A 26,717-nucleotide genomic window follows, 5' to 3' on the forward strand; every position below is an offset into this window, starting at 1 on the left:
GGGCCCAAGGCCAGTGAAGTTGGCACGTTGTGTAGATTGTGGATCGGAGCAGAGTGCAGTGATTTGCAGGTCCTTTTCAACTTGTATTCAATTGTATGGACTGCAAAGACAAGATATTTAAAGGCCTACTGAAATGCAAATAGCAGGTCCATTCTATGTGTCATACTTGATCATTTCACGATATTGCCATATTTTTGCTGAAAGGATTTAGTAGAGAACATCGACGATAAAGTTCACAACTTTTGGTCGCTGATAAAAAAGCCTTGCCTGTTGTTGCGTTTTGGACCAGTTGTTCCTCCCAGGGAACCCAAGTCACAATTCGCTCCCAAGTTCTTTCCGACACTCAAAGCCGAGTTGAAAAACCACCAGAGACAGAATAGGTATTTTGTTGTATATTCTCAAAGCTTTGCCAATATACATTTTGATTGAGACCAGTCCAGCATAGAACATTCTATCGTGCCGCCCAAAATGGTCTGTCTTCCCGATCCCACCACACTCTCTCTCGTCCCATCTCTGTAGCCAAAACAAAATGCTAGTCTAAACACATTCCAAAGAACTCAAGGTTATCACACATAGTATACTTGCTGACAGAGCATCAAGAGAATAAATGGAAAACACGAGCTGTTTTCAAATATGACAAAGAAATGGAAGAAGTACAACTTAAATTCGGATATATGTAAATATCTGCCTGCGACAAAAAAGCCTTGCCTGTACCGGAAGTAGCAGACGAGTAGCGTGACGTCACAGGTTGTGGAGCTCCTCACATCTGCACATTGTTTACAATCATGGCCACCAGCAGCGAGAGCGATTCGGACTGAGAAAGCGACGATTTCCCCATTAATTTGAGCGAGGATGATAGATTTGTGGATGAGGAAAGTGAGAGTGAAGGACTAGAGGGCAGTGGGAGCGATTCAGATAGGGAAGATGCTGTGAGAGGCGGGTGGGACCTGATATTCAGCTGGGAATGACTAAAACAGTAAATAAACACAAGACATATATATACTCTAATAGCCACAACACAACCAGGCTTATATTTAATATGCCACAAATTAATCCCGCATAACAAACACCTCCCCCCTCCCGTCCATATAACCCGCCAATACAACTCAAACACCTGCACAACACACTCAATCCCACAGCCCAAAGTACCGTTCACCTCCCCAAAGTTCATACAGCACATATATTTCCCCAAAGTTACGTACGTGACATGCACATAGCGGCACGCACGTACGGGCAAGCGATCAAATGTTTGGAAGCCGCAGCTGCATGCGTACTCACGGTACCGCGTCTGCGCATCCAACTCAAAGTCCTCCTGGTAAGAGTCTCTGTTGTCCCAGTTCTCCACAGGCCAATGGTAAAGTTTGACTGTCATCTTTCGGGAATGTAAACAATGAAACACCGGCTGTGTTATCCGGCACACCAGTCAAGGGGTGCATTCTACGTCGGGGGTGCGTTATCCAGCACAACACCTGCCGCAATACACCGCTTCCCACCTACAGCTTTCTTCTTTGCTGTCTCCATTGTTCATTGAACAAATTGCAAAAGATTCACCAACACAGATGTCCAGAATACTGTGGAATTTTGCGATGAAAACAGACAACTTAATAGCTGGCCACCATGCTGTCCCAATATGTCCTCTACAATCCGTGACGTCACGCGCTGACGTCATCATACCGAGACATTTTCAGCAGGATATTTCGCGCGAGATTTAAAATTGCACATTAGTAAGCTAACCCGGCCGTATTGGCATGTGTTGCAATGTTAAGATTTCATCATTGATATATAAACTATCAGACTTCAGTAGGCCTTTAATGTTCGAACTAAGAAACTACATTTTTTTTTTTTGCATCAGTCCAGCTTAGATGAGCTCGGGCCCAGCGAAGCCGGCGGCGATTCTGGGTGTTGTTGATAAATGGCTTTGACTTTGCATAGTAGAGTTTTAACTTGCACTTACAGATGTGGCGACCAACTGTAGTTACTGACAATGGTTTTCTGAAGTGTTCCCGAGCCCATGTGGTGATATCCTTTACACATGTGGGATCTGAGCCGAGGATGTCGTTGTGGCTTGTGCAGCCCTTTGTGACACTCGTGATTTAGGGCTATATAAGTAAACATTGATTGATTGATTGATTGACACCCGCATTTCAGGCTGGCCACTCTGGAAACACTCTGTGGAAACGCTCCCCACCCACACTGCTTGGTGCCTAGTCTGAGCTGCTGTGACTTAGATGACCATAGTAACTAATTAGATGGCCATAGTAACTAATTAGATGGCCATAGTAACTAATTAGATGACCATAGTAACTAATTAGAGGACCATAGTAACTAATTAGAGGACCATAGTAACTAACTAGATGACCATAGTAACTAACTAGATGAACATAGTAACTAGTACATCATGCAAAAGTGCAGATTCCAACCATTGAAAGACTTAGTATAGTTGAAGACTTCCGGTCATTAGAAAGCATCACTGCACATCATAATGGCAGCTACACTTTCCATCTTAAACATCTAAAAAAAAGTATTTTGGTAATGTCCGACGGGCCAGATTGGAAAGCTTAATTAGCCCAAGTCTGTTCTATAGAGAGCTTCATGTACTGATGACTGTGTTACTACTTGCATTAGCCAGGAATAACCAATCACTTCAAAGACACTTCAACATACCCTTTTCTTCCTCCAGTGTCCTCCTGTTCCCACCTCTACCCAGCAGACTACGGTACCTAATCCACAGGACCATGGAGGACCTGCCGGAGCTCACCACCTTCTCTGTGGGAGAGAACTGTTTGCGTCGGGTGGTGGTTTGTCCCTGGCAGCTCAGGTACTACCAGCCTCACATGCTGCGTGCTCGTCACCTGACAGCACAACATGGCACACCAGACTCCGAGTGCTCCTGGTGTATCGAGGGACTTGCACCACTTTTAACACATTGGCACACCCTTGCATCGACATTTTAACATGGCTATGGAAAGCATAGACCACTGGGGTCCAAACTTGTGGTGGTCAAAAGTGTACATACACTTGTAAAGAACATCATGTCATGGCTGTCTTGACTTTACAATCATTTCTACAACTCTTATTTTTTTGTGATAGAGTGATTGGAGCTCATACTTGTTGGTCACAAAAAATATTCATGAAGTTTGCTTCTTTTATGAATGTATTATGGTTCTACTGAAAATGTGAGGGTCAAAAGTATACATACAGCAATGTTAATATTTGCTTACATGTCCCTTGGCAAGTTTACCTGCAATAAGGCGCTTTTGGTAGCCATCCACAAGCTTCTGCTTGAATTTGGGGGGCGTGGTTAAGAGGGGAGGAGTATATTTACAGCTAGAATTCACCAAGTCAAGTATTTCATATATATACATATAAGAAATACTTGACTTTCAGTGAATTCTAGCTATATATATATATATATATATATATATATATATATATATATATATATATATATATATATATATATATATATATATAAATAAATAAGAGAAATACTTGAATTTCAGTGTTCATTTATTTACACATATACACACACATAACACTCATCTACTCATTGTTGAGTTAAGGGTTGAATTGTCCATCCTTGTTCTATTCTCTGTCACTATTTTTCTAACCATGCTGAACACCCTCTCTGATGATGCATTCTGCTTCGTCTCCTTGTTGTGTGCGCAGTTGTGCACTGCACTCTCTAAAAGCCGTAGATGTTAATGTCACATATGCATGTACAGTAGATGGCAGTATTGTCCTGTTTGAGAGTGTCACAACATTGCTGTTTACGGCAGACGAACTGCTTTACGGTAGACGGAAACGTGACTGCTGTAGTTGTGTGTTGTTGCCGCACTGCGAGGACGTTAATGAAACTGCCTAACAATAAACCCACATAAGAAACCAAGAACTCGCCCTTGATCATACTACAGTTATAACGTGATTGGGTAGGCACACTGTTTATATTGTGGGAAAGCGGACGTGAAAACAGGCTGTCGACACGTCACTCAGGTCCGCCTGAATTTCGGGAGATTTTCGGGAGAAAATTTGTCCCTGGAGGTTTTCGGGAGAGGCGCTGAATTTCGGGAGTCTCCCGGAAAATCTGGGAGGGTTGGCAAGTATGTCAATCACTCTATCACAAAAATATAAGAGTTGTAGAAATGATTGGAAACGCAAGACAGCCATGACATGATGTTCTTTTGACCACCATAACTGAGGCATTCCTCAAGGCTCCGCCTTAAGTCCTCTTCTTTTTTTTTACAGTTATAGCATATTTTGTAATGTGATTTACGTAACTAAGATTTTGCTGTAGCTTGTTTAGTTCAGATGCAGTCAGTTGTCATGTGTTCTGCAACTGGACTGGCCATCGGGAGTTTTTGTTTTTAACTATGCGCCGCAAAATTAATTAGTAAAATGTCAAATAATAAATGACTGGGTGCGTTACAGCAGTGATTCTTAACCATAAGGCTTGTTGGGCCGTGAGTATGGCGTCACATTAGTGCCAAAAATCCGAGCGCATAAAAACTGTTATCGCGCGCTGATTCTCCACTTCGTGCGCGCGCGACACCCTTTTGCGCGCGCGTGGTGCCTTTTTGCGCGCGCGTGGTGCCTTTCTGTGCGCGCTGTGCCTTTCTGTGCGCGCGCGGTGCCTTTTTGCGCGCGCGCGACGCCTTTCTGCGCGCTCTCTGTGTATCAATCAATCAATCAATCAATGTTTATTTATATAGCCCTAAATCACAAGTGTCTCAAAGGGCTGCACAAGCCACAACGACATCCTCGGTACAAAGCCCACATAAGGGCAAGGAAAAACTCACCCCAGTGGGACGTCGATGTGAATGACTATGAGAAACCTTGGAGAGGACCGCATATGTGGGTAACCCCCCCCTCTAGGGGAGACCGAAAGCAATGGATGTCGAGTGGGTCTGACATAATATTGTGAGAGTCCAGTCCATAGTGGATCCAACATAATAGTAAGAGTCCAGTCCATGGTGGGGCCAGCAGGACACCATCCCGAGCGGAGACGGGTCAGCAGCTCCTCTCCTCTGTACTCCTGGCATCTCCCCTCGCGCTGTCATGTTTCTTTTTGGCACTTTGGGGGCGGGTATGCTTAGACGGCCCCTTCTTTCTGATTGGTCAGGCGAAAAATGCTGAAAAATGCTCAGAGCCAATCAGAAGTATAGCAGGGCGGGTCATCGTCAATATGTATCAAGATTTACGGAGGAAGAAGTGGATAAAAAAATGTTGCGCGCTGATGAAGGTTATTTCATACCACATAAACACAATACAGGGTAATACAAAATGTGACCCAAATAAATAATAAGACAACAAACACCATAATCACATCTTTCAGCCAGAACTGGTCCACCAGCAATAACATCCAACCATAACATTATTTTATAATTTCACTTCTTCTTGAACATTTGTTTTCTAATTTATGGAATTTCTTTTGATTCAGCCATAAAATTAATGAAATAATCTTTGAATTTTGTTGTTAAAATGTTAAAAATAGCTTTTAATAATGTATTCTGAAACAGTTTAAAATAATCAGAGAACTGACTAACACTGACCCTACACAACTATGTTGCACAATTAAGTCTTTTTTTTTTTTTTTAAAGCGAAAGAGGTAATTTCAACAGCATCCTATGTCATATCTACATGTAATAAGATTTGTAACAAGGCAAACCGTTTGTAAATTGGTCGAAAATCGAGCAAGTTATGGTAATTTAATTAGTACATGTACCATTGCCATCAATGTAATGATTGAGGCTAGATGTCCGAGGTAAGATGGCTACAACGTTGCTACACTGGAGACTGATTGTGTTGGAATAATTGTTTGTAAGTTATCAAAAAAGAAACGTGGTATTATGAATGCTGTCTTTGGAGGCCTAACAAGAGGAAAAATGCTCGTGAAACGCCACTGTGATTTCAACACGGACAGATGGCAGGATATGCTCAACTTCCGGAGGAACTCTCTTTGAAGTGTTAAACGAACTCTCTTTGAAGTAATTCACAAACTCTCTTCCAACTATTTGGTCAACGCTATTTACGACCCGCTGCCCTCTTGAAGTTGCTGTGGTCAGGAGACGGGAGGGGTTATCCATTGTCCTCCAACACCTGCCCCAGCTGGATCCAGGAAGAGCCCAAGCCCGAGAAATCCGCTTCTTGGACTTCAAAGCGACCGAAAACAATGACTCTTTTTACACACTTACCATTCCTGCTGTGACATATGTTGGTGCGTGAACATGGAACATCTGAATTAAAAGAGGAGACGAAAACCTTCTTCGTCAGAGCGTGCTAAGACACTGTAAGAGGTTACAGGTTGACGCATGTCTCTCCTCAATTGAGTCCAAATTGAATTCTGTCTCTGTTTGATTCTTTGCCTTTTGTCTTGTTTAATAGATGTCCTGTGTTTGAACGTGACATCTAAGTCATATGAAAAATGCTCACAGCCAATCAGAAAGAAGGGGCCGTCTAAGCATACCCGCCCCCCAAAGTGCCAAAAAGAAACATGACAGCGTGAGGAGAGATGCCAGGAGTACACAGAGAGCGCGCAGAAAGGCGTCGCGCGCGCGCAAAAATAATAATAATAATAATAACTGGGATTTATATAGCGCTTTTCTAAGTACCCAAAGTCGCTTTACATGTAGAACCCATCAATCATTCACACCTGGTGGTGGTAAGCTACTTTCATAGCCACAGCTGCCCTGGGGTAGACTGACGGAAGCGTGGCTGCAATTTGCGCCAACGGCCCCTCCGACCACCACCTCATTCAATTCACCGGTGTGAGTGGCACCGGGGGCAAAGGGTGAAGTGTCCCGCCCAAGGACACAACGGCAGCGATTTTTGGATGGTAAGAGGCGGGGAGCGAACCTGCAACCCTCAGGTTTCTGGCACGGTTGCTCTACCTACCGCGCGCGCACAGAAAGGCACCGCGCGCGCGCAAAAAGGCACCACGCGCGCGCAAAAGGGTGTCGCGCGCGCACGAAGTGGAGAATCAGCGCGCGATAACAGTTTTTATGCGCTCGGATTTTTGGCACTAATGTGACGCCATACGTGAGCGCCTCCGAAAGGGCTGCCAAAAAATGAGTGTTTCTCAGCTATTGTCCGTATGGGCCACAGCGGTACTCAGTTGTAATACACTTTTTCACCACTTGTGGCAGTAATGACCAGAGGTGGGTAGTAACGCGCTACATTTACTCCGTTACATCTACTTGAGTAACTTTTGGGATAAATTGTACTTCTAAGAGTAGTTTTAATGCAACATACTTTTACTTTTACTTAAGTATATTTATAGAGAAGGAACGCTACTTTTACTCCGCTACTTTTATCTACATTCAGCTCGCTACTCGCTACTAATTTTTATCGATCTGTTAATGCACGCTTTGTTTGTTTTGGTCTGTCAGACAGACCTTCAAAATGCCTGCCTTACTGGTGACGTTTCACTTCGTTCCACCAATCAGATGCAGTCACTGGTGACGTTGGACCAATCAAACAGAGCCAGGTGGTCACATGACCTGACTTAAACAAGTTGAAAAACTTATTGGGGTGTTACCATTTAGTGGTCAATTGTACGGAATGTGTACTGTACTGTGCAATCTACTAATAAAAGTTCCAATCAATCAATCAAAAGTGTGAAGGAAAAAAGATACTTTTTTATTTCAACCGTACATCCTGTCAAAAGCCTAAAGACTGACCGCACATGAGGACGTTCCTGTCTTCACAATAAAAGTGCCGCTCCATCGCGCCTGCGCTTTCAAAATAAGAGTCTCCGAAAGCAAGCTAGCAAGCTACGGAGTTTGCCGCCAATGTATTTCTTGTAAAGTGTATAAAAATGAATATGGGAGCTGGACAAATAAGATGCCAAAAACCAACCACTTTCATGTGGTATTAGACAGAAAGGAGGAACTTTTCTTCTCCTCCATTTGAAAACGTGGACGTTATCATCACTACTGTCTGATTACAATCAATGCAAGTCATCAGAATCAGCTAATACACCAACTTATATTCTAGTCTTCATGAAAGAAAGGAATCTATATGTGTTAAACATGCATGTATATTCATTAAAACACCTTTAACATGTAAACAAAAACAGCAAAATAAATACATATACATGATATACTGTATATATCAATATATATCAATATATATATATATATATACAGTATATATATATATATATATATATATATATATATATGATATGAGTGTGTATGTTACTCATCAGTTACTCAGTACTTGAGTAGTTTTTTCACAACATACTTTTTACTTTTACTCAAGTAAATATTTGGGTGACTACTCCTTACTTTTACTTGAGTAATAAATCTCTAAAGTAACAGTACTCTTACTTGAGTACAATTTCTGGCTACTCTACCCACCTCTGGTAATGACTATATCAAACAAACCGGAGAAGTCCGAAGCTGAAGTCCTAGAGAAGTTTCCTAAGTGCAACAATTATGACTAAATGGTAAAACTGTGCTTTCTGTAGAGGCGCACAGGACGTAGACAACGATGTGGAGAGCAACTCCAGCCTGGATGAAGAGCCTGTCAGAACTCAGCATAGATCTTCCCCCTCCACACCAAGCAAAGCCCCCAGGAGGCCCGACAAGGAGCTCTACATCCCAAAAGCTGCTCGTAGTAGATCACACCCCCTCAGTCCACAGCAGGAGTTCCAACATCCATCAGAGACGTGTTCTCCTTCTGCTGAGACCACAGACAAGTCGCCATCGCTCGTCTTAAAAGAGGAATCCGTCCCCCATGCGAAGGATGGCGCCCTTGGAGGTGATCCGCCAGGAGGAGGGGAAGCAAACGTGACTTTGAGTGATGAGGAAGGCGAGATTCTCCACTGGGGGAACACACTGAGGGACATCAGCCTGGAGGACAATGGCGAGGAGCAAGGAGCCACATGTGACCTGACTGAGGAGGTTAGACTACTCCAGTGGTTCTCAAACTTTTTTTGTCATCCCCCACTTTGGACAAGGGGAAGTTTTCAAGCCCCACCTGCCCCCATCGCCCCAACAGAGCGCTAATGCCAAGCTTTAACATTTTCAAATTTATTGAACATCAAGTTGTATACATTCAAACTCAGTAACATAAAATAACACCAAGTTCAATGATAAATAAAACAACTGTGCAGCTGTGGTACAACTTGCATCAAGTTCAATAATAAATAAAATAAAAGTGTTATAACTTGCATCAAGTTCAATAATAAATAAAATAAAGTGTTATAACTTGCATCAAGTTCAATAATAAATCAAAAAAGTGTTATAACTTGCATCAAGTTCAATAATAAATCAAATAAAAGTGTTATAACTTGCATCAAGTTCAATAATAAATCAAAAAAGTGTTATAACTTGCATCAAGTTCAATAATAAATCAAAAAAAGTGTTATAACTTGCATCAGGGTTTAATAATAAATCAAAAAAGTGTTATAACTTGCATCAAGTTCAATAATAAATCAAATAAAAGTGTTATAACTTGCATCAAGTTCAATAATAAAAAAAAAAAAAGTGTTATAACTTGCATCAAGTTCAATAATAAATCAAAAAAAGTGTTATAACTTGCATCAAGTTCAATAATAAATCCAATAACTTGCATAAAGTTCAATAATAAATCAAAAAAAGTGTTATAACTTGCATCAAGTTCAATAATAAATCAAAAAAAGTGTCATAACTTGCATCAAGTTCAATAATAAATCAAAAAAAGTGTTATAACTTGCATCAAATTCAATAATAAATCAAATAACTTGCATAAAGTTCAATAAAAAAAAAAAAAAAGTGTTATAACTTGCATCAAGTTCAATAATAAATCAAAAAAAGTGTTATAACTTGCATCAAGTTCAATAATAAATCAAAAAAAGTGTTATAACTTGCATCAAGTTCAATAATAAATCAAATAACTTGCATAAAGTTCCATAATAAATCAAAAAAAGTGTTATAACTTGCATCAAGTTCAATAATAAATAAAAAAAAGTGTCATAACTTGCATCAAGTTCAATAATAAATCAAAAAAAGTGTTATAACTTGCATCAAATTCAATAATAAATCAAATAACTTGCATAAAGTTCAATAATAAATCAAAAAAAGTGTTATAACTTGCATCAAGTTCAATAATAAATAAAAAAAAGTGTTATAACTTGCATCAAGTTCAATAATAAATCAAAAAAAGTGTTATAACAAAGTGATTTACAGTGTGTATAGAAAATGAAAGCATAGTAAAAAAAATAATCTAAGAATATAATAATAAATAAATACATTTAAAGTGAAATTTCCTCCCGTTCCTCGCGCCCCACCTGTCATGTCTCTATTCCCCACCAGTGGGGCGCGCCCCACACTTTGAGAAACGCTGGACTACTCCATGCTTCTGGTTCCCCTTCCTGCACTAACATGTTCTGCCAACGCCCCTCAGATCAAAGAACACCTGAAAGACGGAGCGACCTTCTCAGTGACGCACGTGCACACGGACTACTCCGCCTACGAGAAGGCGCTCCTCAACCCTGAGCACTTTGACCACGTCATCGAGATCTACGACTTCCCGTCCGTCTTCAAGACAGAAGACCTCAGGGAGGCTCTTCTTGAGTACAGGTGAGACATCCTGAAGGTCTTCTCACTTGGCTGATGGTGAAGGTAAGGTTCCTGTGTCTTCTAGTGATGGAGGACTGAAGATCACCTGGGTGGACGACACACACGCTCTGGGGGTTTTCTCCACTGAGGAGGCAGGTGAGAGCAACACGAAATCACGTCAATCTAATTCATCCATGTAGAATAATTATAGTTGCATTATTTACCCTTCTTTCACTCAATTACAAAACATAATGATACAAACCCCGTTTCCATATGAGTTGGGAAATTGTGTTAGATGTAAATATAAACGGAATACAATGACTTGCAAATCCTTTTCAACCCATGAATGCACTACAAACTCATAAACTTTATTTATTTTTTTGCAAATAATAATTAAATTAGAATTTCATGGCTGCAACACGTGCCAAAGTAGTTGGGAAAGGGCATGTTCACCACTGTATTACATGGCCTTTCCTTTTAACAACACTCAGTAAACGTTTGGGAACTGAGGAGACACTTTTTTTGAAGCTTCTCAGGTGGAATTCTTTCCCATTCTTGCTTGATGTACAGCTTAAGTTGTTCAACAGTCCGGGGGTCTCCGTTGTGCTATTTTAGGCTTCATAATGCGCCACACATTTTCAATGGGAGACAGGTCTGGACTGCAGGCGGGCCAGGAAAGTACCCGCACTCTTTTACTATGAAGCCACGTTGCTGTAACACGTGGCTTGGCATTGTCTTGCTGAAATAAGCAGGGGCGTCCATGGTAACGTTGCTTGGATGGCAACATATGTTGCTCCAAAACCTGTATGTACCTTTCAGCATTAATGGCGCCTTCACAGATGTGTAAGTTACCCATGTCTTGGGCACTAATACACCCCCATACCATCACACATGCTGGCTTTTCCACTTTGCGCCTATAACAATCCGGATGGTTCTTTTCCTCTTTGGTCCGGAGGACACGACGTCCACAGTTTCCAAAAACAATTTTAAATGTGGACTCGTCAGACCACACAACACTTTTCCACTTTGTATCAGTCCATCTTAGATGAGCTCAGGCCCAGCGAAGCCGACGGCGTTTCTGGGTGTTGTTGATAAACGGTTTTCGCCTTGCATAGGAGAGTTTTAACTTGCACTTACAGTTGTAGCGACCAACTGTAGTTACTGACAGTGGGTTTCTGAAGGGTTCCTGAGGCCATGTGGTGATATCCTTTACACACTGATGTCGCTTGTTGATGCAGTACAGCCTGAGGGATGGAAGGTCACGGGCTTAGCTGCTTACGTGCAGTGATTTCTCCAGATTCTCTGAACCCTTTGATGATATTACGGAGCGTAGATGGTGAAATTTCTGAATTCCTTGCAATAGCTGGTTGAGAAAGGTTTTTCTTAAACTGTTCAACAATTTGCTCACGCATTTGTTGACAAAGTGGTGACCCTCGCCCCATCCTTGTTTGTGAATGACTGAGCATTTCATGGAATCTACTTTTATACCCAATCATGGCACCCACCTGTTCCCAATTAGCCTGTTCACCTGTGGGATGTTCCAAATAAGTGTTTGATGAGCATTCCTCAACTTTATCAGTATTTATTGCCACCTTTCCCAACTTCTTTGTCACGTGTTGCTGGCATCAAATTCTAAAGTTAATGATTATTTGCAAAAAAAAAAAAAATGTTTATGAGTTAGAACATCAAATATGTTGTCTTTGTAGCATATTCAACTGAATATGGGTTGAAAAGGATTTGCAAATCATTGTATTCCGTTTATATTTACATCTAACACAATTTCCCAACTCATATGGAAACGGGGTTTGTACAAATAAATATAAATTTTTTATTTGATTTTGTCCTGGAACTTGTCCAGGGTGTACCCCGCCTTCAGCCCGAATGCAGCTGAGATAGGCTCCAGCACCCCCCCGCGATCCCAAAAGGGACAAGCGGTAGAAAATGGATGGGGATGGATTTTGTCCTGGAAATATTTTTCCAAAAACAGATTTTGTTTCATGTTCATTTTTTAGAACACGTATACATAATCTTGTTCAGGAACAGTTTTAATAAATTCAAATATTAACATAAATACATTATATATTCACATAAATAAATTCAAATTTTAACATAAATAAATTCAAATTTTAGCATGAAAAAATTCAATACATTTCAAATTTTTAAATTACATATTTAACATAAATCAATTCTAATTTTAACATAAATCAATTCTATATTTAAACATAAATACATTTAAATTTTGACATAAATTAATTAAATATTAAGCATAAAGAAATTGTGAAAAAATATTAAAAAAAATAAAAATAAACAATAATATTTACTAACACAAATGTAATTACCGATTATGGAATAAAATGAGATAAAAAAAAAAAATCAAAAACAAATATTTATTAACATACATTAAGTACAAAAAAATTGAATAAAATGAGTTTATTTGATCAAGATCGATTCATATTTAATAACACACATTTAAGTACCAAAAATAGAACAAAATGATATTTTGTTAGTAAATAATATTTACTAACACAAACTTAATTACCGATTATGGAATAAAATGAGATAAAAAAAAAAAAAAATCAAAAACAATTATTTATTAACACACATTAAGTACAAAAAATTGAATAAAATGAGTTTATTTTTATCAAGATCGATTCATATTTATTAACACACATTTAAGTACCAAAAATAGACCAACATTATATTTTTAAACACATTTAAAACTAATAATATTTACTAACACACACTTGGGGCGGTATAGCTCGGTTGGTAGAGTGGCTGTGCCATCAACTTGAGGGTTGCAGGTTCGATGCCCGCTTCCGCCATCCTAGTCACTGCCGTCGTGTCCTTGGGCAAGACACTTTACCCACCTGCTCCCAGTGCCACCCACACTGCTTTAAATGTAACTTAGATATCGGGTTTTCACTATGTAAAGCGCTTTGAGTCACTAGAGAAAAGCGCTATATAAAAATATAATTCACTTAAGTTCCAAAAATGGAACAAAATGTTTTGTTTTAAATGCCGATGTAAATCCTCATAGGGCACCTTTAAATATTGATGAATGGTACAGTACAAGTGTTAGAATCAGTTTTAAATGTTGATGAATGGTACAGTAAAAGTGTTAGAATCACTTTTAAATATTGATGAATGGTACAGTAAAAGTTCTACTGACTGTTTGCCAAGCTTTAAAATGTATTTTGCATGGCAGCTTCTAAAAAATGTTTTTGCTGTGTGGAGGCCCCTAATGGCTTAATTGCCTTGGGCCCCCCAATGACTAAGTGTGTGTGTGTGTGTGTGTGTGTGCAGCACTGAAGGCACTGTCCATGGACCACCCTCAGCTGAAGGTGCGACGCCTGGCAGAAGGCAGCAAGAAGGCACAAGGCAAGGCCATCAGAACAGCAGGTAGTACAGAATCCCTGCAAGCATGTGTTGTTGTTGAAGATACATCCAGCATGTTTGTGGCCCCCAGAGTTCATCCAACCGGTGAAGGAGCGCCCCAGGACCGACAGTGCTGTTGCCAGGCGGATGGTGGCCCGAGCCTTGGGCCTGAAGGGACGAGGACGAGGACGAGGACAGAACTACTGACAGCAACAATACAGGTGATGAACAGTGAGAGGACTTCCACTAGCAGCATCTTTTTTTCATTCAATACACAAGTCTCCCACTAGGTGGCAGCACTGCTCTAATTATTCAACCAGCAAGTAGGACGGAGGCTAGTAGTTTACTTCTTCCACATGTCATGTTGCAGACTTACTCCAAAATCACATTCTACAAACAACACCCCATAATGACAGTTTGAAAATGTATGTTTGCAAGTTTTGATACTTTAAAAAAAAATAAAAGGCTAAAAAAAAAAATCACATGTCTAAAAGTATTCACAGCATTTGCTCAATACTTAGTTGATGCACCTTTGGCAGCAATTACACCTCAAGTCTTTTTGAGTACCATGCCACAATCTTGGTACACCTACACTACATTCTAGGGATGTCCGATAATATCGGCCTGCTGATATTATCGTCTGATAAATGTGTTAAAATGTAATATCGGAAATTATCGGTATCGTTTTTTTTATTACCGGTATCGTTTTTTTTTTTATTTATTTTTTAATTAAATCCACATAAAAACACAAGATACACTTACAATTAGTGCACCAACCCCAAAAACCTCCCTCCCCCATTTACACTCGTTCACACAAAAGGGTTGTTTCTTTCTGTTATTAATATTCTGCTTCCTACATTATATAGATTTATTAATATTAATTATATTTATTTAATATTTAATATTTAAAATTGTTAAATTTTTAAATTTAAATTTTATTTATTTAATTTTAATTTTAATTTTAATTTTAATTTAAATTTAAATTTTTAAAATATTTAATATTTAAAAGGGTTGTTTCTTTCTGTTATTAATATTCTGCTTCCTACATTATATAGATTTATTAATATTAATTATATTTATTTAATATTTAAAATTTTTAAATTTAAATTTTATTTATTTATTTATTTATTATTTATTTATTTTTTATTTATTTAATTTTAATTTTAATTTAATTTAAATTTTTAAAATATTTAATATTTAAAAGGGTTGTTTCTTCCTGTTATTAATATTCTGCTTCCTACATTATATAGATTTATTAATATTAATTATATTTATTTAATATTTAATATTTAATATTTATTAATATTAATTAATATTAATATAATAGATTTATTAATATTCTGCTTCCTACATTATATATCAATATATATCAATACAGTCTGCAGGGATACAGTCTGTAAGCACACATGATTGTATTTCTTTATGACAAAAATAAAACTAAAAATACCCTAATCAATCCACTAATCAGGCCTGTACTGTATAGTAGAGTGGCCAGTAAAAAGTTTGCTCTCAGACCATGAGAAACCAAAGTCTCTGGTCTGACGAGACAAAGATTGAAGTCTTTGGCTACTAATAAAAGTTTCAATCGATCAAAGAATGTTTGGAGGAAACCAGGCACCGCTCATCACCAGGACAATACCATCCCTACAGTGCAGCCTGGTGGTGGCAGCATCATGATGTGGGGATGGTTTTCAGTGGCAGGAACTGGGAGACTAGTCAGGATAGATGTGGATCAACAACTATATCATCATCTATAGTTGATGTAGATGATGATATAGTTGATGTAGATGATGATATAGTTGATGTAGAAGATGATATAGTTGATGTAGATGATGATATAGTTGATGTAGATGATGATATAGTTGATGTAGATGATGATATAGTTGATGTAGATGATGATATAGTTGATGTAGATGATGATATAGTTGATGTGGATGATGATATAGTTGATGTAGATGATGATATAGTTGATGTAGATGATGATATAGTTGATGTAGATGATGATATAGTTGATGTGGATGATGATATAGTTGATGTAGATGATGATATAGTAGATGTAGATGATGATATAGTTGATGTGGATGATGATATAGTTGATGTAGATGATGATATAGTTGATGTAGATGATCATATAGTTGATGTAGATGATGATATAGTTGATGTAGATGATGATATAGTTGATGTAGATGATGATATAGTTGATGTAGATGATGATATAGTAGATGTAGATGATGATATAGTTGATGTAGATGATGATATAGTAGATGTAGATGATGATATAGTTGATGTGGATGATGATATAGTTGATGTAGATGATCATATAGTTGATGTAGATGATGATATAGTTGATGTAGATGATGATATAGTTGATGTAGATGATGATATAGTTGATGTGGATGATGATATAGTTGATGTAGATGATGATATAGTTGATGTAGATGATGATATAGTTGATGTGGATGATGATATAGTTGATGTAGATGATGATATAGTTGATGTAGATGATGATATAGTTGATGTAGATGATGATATAGTTGATGTAGATGATGATATAGTTGATGTAGATGATCATGTCGGCTGTTCACATTAACTTTACAAAAGAGATGTGTAGGATACTTCTCTTGTTGCCTTATTTGTATTTGACTTGATTAAATGTATTTATATTATCATTTGATGCAGCCGGGCCGGAGCAGGAGGGGATAGAAAGAAGAAAAAAAGAAAGACAGAGGGGGGAATTGTGGGGACAAGAGGGGGATAAGACAGAGAGACAACAACAACAACAACAGCAAACACAACAATAACAACAACAACAATAGAGCAACATCGACATGTACAAATATGATGGTAAAGGGGATATCAAAGAAGCAGTTAGTTATATAAATAATAATACAGAAATGACAATGAGCATTATTACACTGCAAATACAGTTGTTCAAATGCAACAATACATATACGTCATGATAACTAGAGATACAAAAGAAAGCAGAAAGATGGAGGTGAAGAAAGAGAAGCAACCTACATTAACCTTGTAGATTGTTATAGTAACAATAAGTTAAGCTTTGTCAGTGTGCCATGTGTTATACCCAGTTTACCCTAGGGCAACAACGCATACTTGCCAACCCTCCCGGATTTTCCGGGAGACTCCCGAAATTCAGCGCCTCTCCCGAAAACCTCCCGGGACAAATTTTCTCCCGAAAATCTCCCGAAATTCAGGCGGAGCTGGAGGCCACGCCCCCTCCAGCTCCATGCGGACCTGAGTCCGCTTTCCCACAATATAAAGAACCTCTACAGTAAAGCAGTTTGTCTGCCGTAAACAGCAATGTTGTGACACTCTTAAACAGGACAATACTGCCATCTAGTGCATTTGATGAAAGCACTTTTGTGCGTGCCACACAGCAATGCATCATCAGAGAGGGTGTTCAGCATGGTTCGAAAGATAGTGACAGAGAATAGAACAAGGATGGACAATTCAACCCTTAACTCAACAATGAGTAGATGAGTGTTATGTGTGTGTATATGTGTAAATAAATGAACACTGAAATTCAAGTATTTCTTTTATATATATATATATATATATATATATATATATATATATATATGAAATACTTGACTTGGTGAATTCTAGCTGTAAATATACTCCTCCCCTCTTAACCACGCCCCCCGCACCCACCCCCCACCTCCCGAAATTGGAGGTCTCAAGGTTGGCAAGTATGACAACGTTAATATATGTTTGATGAAACATGATTATATGCATGAGTGTATGTATGCATATGTACTTGTATATGTACAGTATGTGTATATGTATGTTTGTACAGTGAATGTATATGTACAGTACGTGTATGTTTGTATAATGAATGTGCGTGTGGATGTTAGAACTTTGAGTATGTAAATATGTACTGTATTTGTGTGTGTATGTAGGAGTGTATGTATGTGAGTATAAGTGTATTTGTATGTACAATATATTGACTCCCAGTGTGTGTGGGAGTCAGCCTCCCAGAGAGCCCAACCCACAAACAGCAGGTGTGGTGCCCAGGGAACCAGAGACCACCACCCCCACGCAGCCAGACTGGCCAGCGACAGGAACCCCAGAGCCCGGCCCACCGCACCGCCCATCATTGAAATAGAATGGAGAAGCACTGACTTCAAGTTACACCAACAGGACAAAGACATTATATACCATTTAGTTAGATGTTATACAAAAAATATATTTTTGCTCTTTCTGTTTCGCAGGGTTTACTTGACTTGACTTTGTTCACGTTTGTACTTTCCCTTTGTTTTTCTATTTATGGTACAGAACATACAACGAACCATAACAATTGTGTGTTCACTTTTAATTGTTTTTGCCTTAAATGGCCATAAAAAAAAGTGAAAGAAGAGGAGCCAAACATAAAACATCTGTGCTTTCACCGTCTACCTTTATTCCACATGATAAGAACATCTACAAAAGGCAACACGTGACTGACTCCCTCTAAAATGAAGGGAATTGGCCACCTAGAAATGGTCATTTACAAAACAACCAACAAGGCATCAGAAGGGACTCTGACAGCAATAATTTAACACAATCCAACATGGCGACGAGGGCTCAATGCAGGTTAGGAAGGAGAGCGCAGTCAACATAAAAAAAGGTCAATAAATAAAAGGTCAAGCATTTGAAAAGGAAATAGATGAATTGTGTTTTGAGACCTTGGAAGTAAATCCAATGTGTGCTGGATGAAATATTGTGTAAACTGTTTCTACTGCATAGTAACATTTGTGCAGCATGTAAGCACCTTGATGGTTTCTCCCAACATGCTTGTTATTTGGCTGCAATGTTCCCTGACATTGAATGAAGCACCTTGATGGTTTCTCCCAATGTGCTTGTTATTTGGCTGCAATGTTCCCTGACATTGTTATGAATGAAGCACCTTGATGGTTTCTCCCAATGTGCTTGTTATTTGGCTGCAATGTTCCCTGACATTGAATGAAGCACCTTGATGGTTTCTCCCAATGTGCTCATTATTTGACTGCAATGTTCCCTGACATTGAATGAAGCACCAAGCATTTTCATCACAGTGAGATAGCTTTAACCACACTGACATATTAGTTTATAGATGGTCACATTAACTCAAAACTAAGGGTGTAACGCTACACAAAAATGTCGGTTCGGTACGTACCTCGGTTTAGAGGTCACAATTCGGTTCATTTACGGTACAGTAAGAAAACAACAAAATGTACATTTTTGGGTTATTTATTTACCAAATTTGCAAAATCTTCCACCAAAAATATTTTTCTTAGTGGAATATTTGATGTGAAGTAATGGGAACCTTGGATAGGTCAATAATTCATAATAACATTGATTTTGATTCAATATTATGTTTTGAGCAATGACAGTTTGAAAGAAAAACAGCTTTGTTTTATATTTTCCGCACTATAAGGCGCACCTTCAATGAATGGCCTATTTTAAAACTTTGTTCATATATAAGGCGCACCGCATTATAAGGTGCATAGAATAGACGCTACAGTAGAGGCTGGGGTTGCGAGACCTGTTGTGGCTCAATATTGGTCCATATATAAGGCGCACCGGACTATAAGGCGCACTGTCAGCTTTTGAGAAAATTGGAGGTTTTTATGTGTGCCTTATAGTGTGGAAAATACTGTATTTTCTGCACTATAAGGCGCACCTAAAAACCTCCAATTTTGCAACTTTTTCTAAATTACATTATAAGGCGCACTGTCAGCTTTTGAGAAAATTGGAGGTTTTTAGGTGCGCCTTATAGTGCGGAAAATACCGTATTTTCCGCACTATAAGGCACACCTAAAAACCTCCAATTTTGCAACTTTTTCTAAATTACATTATAGGCGCACTGTCAGCTTTTGAGAAAATTGGAGGTTTTTAGGTGCGTTTTATAGTGCAGAAAATACGTTTTTTAGGTGCGCCTTATAGTGTGGAAAATACCGTATTTTCCGCACTATAAGGCGCACCTAAAAACCTCCAATTTTCTCAAAAGCTGACAGTGCGCCTTATAATGTAATTTAGAAAAAGTTGCAAAATTGGAGGTTTTTAGGTGCGCCTTATAGTGCAGAAAATACAGTAGTCAACATTGCAACTTTTTCTAAATTACATTTAACCTTTTTTATTTCACTTTTGTTATGTTTTTGTTTATTTTAATAGTATTTTTAGAATGTGCCGTGGGCCTTTAAAACATTAGCTGTGGGCCGCAAATGGCCTCCGGGGCACACTTTTGACACCCCTGCTATAGATAATAACAAATTAAATGTGATAAATCTATGGATAAAAAGCAGAGCCTGGCGACGCATGCGCGTTTATCATAACTCTCTCTCTCTCTCTGTCTCTGCCCCTCCCTCACCAATGCTGCTGTTTGTTTTGTTTTTAACCCCTTCTTAACCCTGAACGTACATTGAAAATACACGCAACCCTAACTCAAAATGCCGGACATTTGAGGCATTTAAGAAACTCCGCCCCGAACCGAACCGAAACACCCGTATTGAAACAGTTCAATACAAATACACATACCGTTACACCCTTACTCAAAACTATTCATAATAACTTTAGTTCCATAGCCCCTCTGCCACATTCCACCGCATCTCGTCGCCCTCGGATCAGATCAGATCAGATCACAACCGCCGTCGTTCCGTGTCCCAAATTATTGTGAGAAATGTTCATTATAGCAGTTTAGCGCCGGCTCTTCTGTAGTGGTTGGGAAACCCTCCTCCACGCTCCCCTCATGTCCGTCACTTCTCGCTCTACCTGTGTGAAAGCTGATTGGTCAGCAGTCCAGGAAACGTTTCTTCTGTTTCTGAGCTGCGTGACCCGCCTGTGGACACACAAGACAAAAACATCACTGCATTGTTGTGTCAACTTTTGACTCAAGTCGTCAGTAGGGATGATGTTCGAAACCGGTTCTCCCGGTTGTTCGATAAGAAAAGAACCGATTCCATGGACTCGAATCCCTTTTTGAGAACCGGTTCCCGTTATCGAGGCCACTATAGTAAAGAAAAAGAGTTGGTTCTTTATTCGAATCCCTTCCCACGTACAGGAAATGCCCTGTGGGACGGCAATGTTATGCCCATTTGATTGTAGACTCTTACTGACACCTTGTGGCGATATGAAAATACTACACGTCATTAGTTTGGGCACTTCTGGGTTGGCGAGACAATTGAGAAGTAGACAAGTTGTGTTAGCTCTTACAAGCCTTGGAAAAGATAAGTCTGTAAGTAAACTGTTTAACTTGTTTATGTAACTCAATATTAAGGTGGAAAGTGGTTAAGTTTGATACTAAGATGTTTATTGAAAAACTGTTTCAATGGATGTTTTGAGGACTTAAAATGGCTGCCAGTCGTACATTTCCACCATCGAAATTTATTTGTATTTGTTTGATGATAGTACTGTATATTTGTGTGAAGCTAATATTGACATATTGTGTATTACATTTCAGTATGTTCATTGAATCTCATAGCTTATACATTTGTCATTGTGTGTATTTCAGTTTAAAAAAATAAATAAAATAACAGTCCAGTGCAAGACAAAAGTAAAGATAGGAAAAGACAAAGCAAGATCAACAACAATAAAGAGCCTAAATGGATTAATCTGCTTTGGATTGTTTGTTAGCTGTCTGCCTGTGTGTGTAGTTAGTATGTTCCAATAGCAGCAGGAGTGCACTTTTTGGAGAGCTGTATTATTTTCAGTTTTGTGCCCAAGGTACTGATTTTATTTAACACTATATTATTATTTATACCCCTATAGTGATCACAGAGACAGGTTGTTTTTGTGTTACTGTATATATTTGTTTTTCTGAAAAATCCCACTTAATATACTTTGGGTAACAACAGTCAATATTTATTTATTTTATTTTTTTAGGGGGGTAAGAGTCAATATTTATTTATTTATTTTATTTTATTTTTTTCTTACATAATAAAAGTGAGCTTTTGTTAAACCAAATATTGTGTTTTTTTCCATATACAACAATCTATCTGGACTCGATAAGAGAACCGATAAGGAATCGGGCCGATAAGAGGATTCGATAATGGGCTCGAACTCGATAATTTCTTATCAAACATCATCCCTACACAAGAGTGCCGTTATTTGATTGGTGCAGACTGACGCATACTGTAAATTAGAGATGTCCGATAATATCTGACTGCCGATAAATGCTTTAAAATGTAATATCGGAAAGTATCGGTTTAAAAAAAGTAAAATGTATGACTTTTTAAAACGCCCCTGTGTAGACGGACGTAGGGAGAAGTACAGAGCGCCAATAAACCTTAAAGGCACTGCCTTTGCGTGCCGGCCCAGTCACATAATATCTACGGCTTTTCACACACACAAGTGAATGCAAGGCATACTTGGTCAACAGCCATACAGGTCACACTGAGGGTGGCCGTATAAACAACTTTAACACTGTTACAAATATACGCCACACTGTGAACCCACACCAAACAAGAATGACAAACACATTTCGGGAGAACATCCGCACCGTAACACAACATAAACACAACAGAACAAATACCCAGAACCCCTTGCAGCACTAACTCTTCCGGGACACTACAATATACACCCCCTCACCTCAACCTCCTCATGCTATCTCAAGGAGAGCATGTCCCAAATTCCAAGCTGCTGTTTTGAGGCATGTTAAAAAAAATAATGCACTTTGTGACTTCAATAATAAATATGGCAGTGCCATGTTGGCATTTTTTTTTCCATAACTTGAGTTGATTTATTTTGGAAAACCTTGTTACATTGTTTAATGCAGGGGTGCTCATTACGTCGCTCGCGAGCTACCGGTCGATCTCGGAGGGTGTGTCAGTCGATCACCAGCCAGGCATTAAAAAAATAGTCCTAAAAATGAGCGATCATAAATCTTCACTATGGCGTCACTTTCGTCACTTGATTGACATTCACGGCACCCGAGGGTCTTCTGAGATGACGCTGGCTGCTGCCAGCTCATTAAAATTACCGACTGGAAGGCGAGAAACACTTTATTTCAACAGACTCTGGCGCCGTACCTGTCGTCAAAACTCCAAAGACCGACTGCACAGTTGTACAGTTGCGCTAACAAAATAAGAGTCTCAGAAAGCTGGCGTGCACAAGCTAGCAAGCTACGGAGTTTGCCGACAATGTATTTCTTGTAAAGTGCATACAAAGGAGTACGGAAGCTGGACAAATAAGATGCCAAAAACCAACCACTTTCATGTGGTATTGGACAGAAAGGAGGACTTTTTTCTCCTCCATTTGAAAATGCGGACGTTATCAGCACCACTGTCTGATTCCAATCAATGCAAGTCATCAGAATCATACCAACTTATATTCTTGTCTTCATGAAAGAAAGGAATCTATATGTGTTAAACATGCTTGTATTATCTTTAAACACCTTAACTTGTTAACAATATTAACTATATGTGTTAAACATGCTTGTATTATCTTTAAACATCTTTAACTTATTAACAATATTAACTATATGTATTAAACATACTTGTATTATTATTAAACACCTTTAACTTGTTAACAATATTAACTATATGTATTAAACATTCTTGTATTATCATTAAACACCTTTAATGTATTAACAATATTAACTATGTGTTAAACATGCTTGTATTATCTTTAAACACCTTTAACTTGTTAACAATATTAACTATGTGTTAAACATGCTTGCATTATCTTTAAACACCTTTAACTTGTTAACAATATTAACTATATGTGTTAAACATGCTTGTATTATCTTTAAACACCTTTAACTTGTTAACAATATTAACTATATGTATTAAACATTCTTGTATTATCATTAAACACCTTTAATGTATTAACAATATTAACTATATGTGTTAAACATGCTTGTATTATTATTAAACACCTTTAACTTGTTAACAATATTAACTATATGTATTAAACATGCTTGTTTTATCTTTAAACACCTTTAACTTATTAACAATATTAACTATATGTGTTAAACATTCTTGTATTATCATTAAACACCTTTAATTTATTAACAATATTAACTATATGTGTTAAACATGCTTGCATTATCTTTAAACACCTTTAAGTTGTTAACAATATTAACTATATGTATTAAACATACTTGTATTATTATTAAACACCTTTAACTTGTTAACAATATTAACTATATGTATTAAACATTCTTGTATTATCATTAAACACCTTTAATGTATTAACAATATTAACTATATGTGTTAAACATGATTGTATTATCTTTAAACACCTTTAAGTTGTTAACAATATTAACTATATGTGTTAAACATGCTTGTATGATCATTAAACACCTTTAATGTATTAACAATATTAACTATATGTTAAACATGCTTGTATTATCATTAAACACCTCTAACTTGTTAACAAAAACATATATTTCATAAATAAGTAAATATAAATGATATATATGAATGAGGTAGATCCCCACGACTTGATCAATTGAAAAGTAGCTCGCCTGCAGAAAAAGTGTGAGCACCCCTGGTTTAATGCATCCAGCGAGGCATCACAACAAAATTAGGCATAATAATGTGTTAATATTTATTTATTTATCATTTATTCCACCACTGTATATATTGGTATCGGTTGATATTGGAATCGGTAATTAAGAGTTGGACAACATCGGATATCATCAAAAAAGCCATTATTGGACATAATAGGCATAATAATGTGTTAATTCCACCACTGTATATATCGGTATCGGTTGATATCGGAATCGGTAATTAAGAGTTGGACAACATCGGATATCATCAAAAAAGCCATTATCGGACATCTCTAATAATAATGTGTTAATTCCACGACTGTATATATCAGTATCGGTTGACATCGGAATCGGTAATTAAGAGTTGGACGGTCAAAAGCATAAGGTTAAGTGTCAGACAGATTGATTGTGTCGGACGGGTGTTGTTGTCTCAGAACTTACCTATCTGACAGTTGTAAGTCCACACGCGGTTGCCGTCGTAGCGACTGCGACACTTCATGATGTTGTTGGTGTAGTCTGACTCGGCCACCTCGTAGTTGGGGTTGATCACAATCTGGAGGAGGAGCAAGTGGTTTTTTTTCTTTTCTCCCTCTGAAGCGATCTCTTTGGTGCTGGCCTGGTGTGTGTGGTACCTGCAGCACGTAGTCGCCAGGCGGAAGGTCTGTGATGTCGATCCACTGACAGTCGATGTCGTGTCTGTAAGTGTCCCAGCAGCCCACGGTGATGCCCTGCGCTCCGAAGTTGGCACATTCGTACTGCTTCTGGATGCCTGTCAGACCAATGTTGTTATTCATCCATTCATCCATTCATCCATTCACTGGACACTAGTCAATGTTGATTTACAGTCCTGGTCAAAAGTTTACATACACTTGTAAAGTGCGTGTTCGATTGCCTGCTGGTCACCAAACACAGTAGGAACGTGCGTCAAATACGCAAAATTATACTTAGACCAAATAAAATCATGTTTTATTCTACAAACCCCGTTTCCATATGAGTTGGGAAATTGTGTTAGATGTAAGGCTGAAACGACGCGTCGACGTCATCGGTTACGTAAATACGTCGACGACGTTTTTGTGCGTCGGCGCGTCGCATATTTACGTCACACTACTTTACTGTCATGGCGGAGCGCAAAGCAGACGATGCGAGCGAGGGGAAAAAAGCACGCCAAAAGTCGTCAAAAGTGTGGGAGTATTTCAATAAACGGCCTAATAATGTTGTTGTATGCACACTGTGTCGAGCGGAAATGGCCTATCATAGCAGCACAACGGCTATGAACGAACATTTGAAAAGAAAACCCCCGACAGCGTTCTTGCCATCACCATCAACAAGTCAATCGTCCGCGTGCGTATACGTTGTCATCATTACACAAAAACATGAATGTGTCATTTGTATCTGCGTTGTAAATTCATAAACTAAAGCACCGTTTCGCTCTGAGAGGCGCGTTTGGCGTGCCTGTTCAGTGTTTACAAAGACGCGCTCCTCTTTAACGCTGTGGAGAGGCGGCGGCGGCGAGCGAGCGGCGAGGCGGGGCGCGCCGGGAGCGACGCCGCAAACGTGCCCAGGTGCGCGATCCGCGCAGTTGGAAGAGAAAAGACTTTGTGTAAAATTAAAAGATTGTAAACCTGGCAAAGCCGTCTGGCTTTCAGTCTGTCGGTCCTGAAAGAACCCCACGGCACAAGACGTGTCACAAACGCTAACGTTAATTAGTTGTGCAAATACGGTACCTTTTACAACATTAACAGTTACATATACGATGTACAAACCAACAATTAACTTTCACTTTAATCATACTATCATTGTTGTGTTATTAAGCAAAATAAGCAATACTTTTACTTTTGTTGAAATGTTTACACTGTACACTTTTTTGTATTGGATGTTTAGCTTTATTTTTGCACATTTTAGCAAATAAGCAATATTTTTACTTTTGTTGAAATGTTTACACTTGTTACAGAATATTTCCGTTTTGCACTTTTTTGTATTGGATGTTTATCTTTATTTTTGCACATTTCAAAGCAAAATAAGCAATACTTTTACTTTTGAAATGCTTATACTATTCCAGAATATTAAGATTTGCACTGGATGTTTACTTTTATATTTGCACATTAAAAAGCAAATAAGCTACTTTTAATTTTGTTAAATGTTAAAAGTTTTAAATGTTTACATTGTTACAGAATATTTTGTCATGTTGTTGTCAATGTTGACTAGTGGCCATACTTTTTTTTTTGTAAATAAAAGCCATGCCTTTTGAAAAAACTGGCCTACATTTATTTTTTCCTCTTCATTTTAAATTAAAAAAAAAATCGGTAAAAGGAAAAATAATCTATAGATTAATCGAA

General features: G+C 38.3%; 2 protein-coding genes across 5 annotated transcripts in view; one reads left to right on the forward strand and one right to left on the reverse strand.

Annotated features, from left to right (window-relative positions):
- Window positions 1–25,184, forward strand: part of r3hcc1 (R3H domain and coiled-coil containing 1) — a 33,363-nt gene extending 8,179 nt beyond the window's left edge. The window contains exons 2-8 of one of the 3 annotated variants that reach the window (XM_072912653.1): window positions 2,681–2,818; window positions 8,468–8,903; window positions 10,387–10,562; window positions 10,627–10,697; window positions 13,845–13,940; window positions 14,008–14,137; window positions 24,979–25,184. In XM_072912653.1, the coding sequence (XP_072768754.1) occupies window positions 2,681–2,818; window positions 8,468–8,903; window positions 10,387–10,562; window positions 10,627–10,697; window positions 13,845–13,940; window positions 14,008–14,123 (1,033 nt within the window). In that variant the 3' untranslated portion in view covers window positions 14,124–14,137; window positions 24,979–25,184. Of the gene's footprint in view, window positions 1–2,680; window positions 2,819–8,467; window positions 8,904–10,386; window positions 10,563–10,626; window positions 10,698–13,844; window positions 13,941–14,007; window positions 14,793–17,904; window positions 18,298–24,978 lie in introns of those variants that run through there. The other 2 variants (XM_072912652.1, XM_061932587.2) reach the window with 2 other exon arrangements.
- Window positions 19,965–26,717, reverse strand: part of LOC133578394 (lysyl oxidase homolog 2A-like) — a 102,179-nt gene continuing 95,426 nt past the window's right edge. For both annotated transcript variants that reach the window (XM_061932788.2, XM_061932787.2), the window contains exons 12-14: window positions 25,014–25,150; window positions 24,823–24,934; window positions 19,965–20,730 (exon numbers count right to left, since the gene is read on the reverse strand). In XM_061932788.2, the coding sequence (XP_061788772.2) occupies window positions 20,660–20,730; window positions 24,823–24,934; window positions 25,014–25,150 (320 nt within the window). In that variant the 3' untranslated portion in view covers window positions 19,965–20,659. The remainder of the gene's footprint in view (window positions 20,731–24,822; window positions 24,935–25,013; window positions 25,151–26,717) is intronic.

This window comes from Nerophis lumbriciformis, linkage group LG38 (genome assembly GCF_033978685.3).
Source record: "Nerophis lumbriciformis linkage group LG38, RoL_Nlum_v2.1, whole genome shotgun sequence".
NCBI lineage: Eukaryota > Metazoa > Chordata > Actinopteri > Syngnathiformes > Syngnathidae > Nerophis > Nerophis lumbriciformis.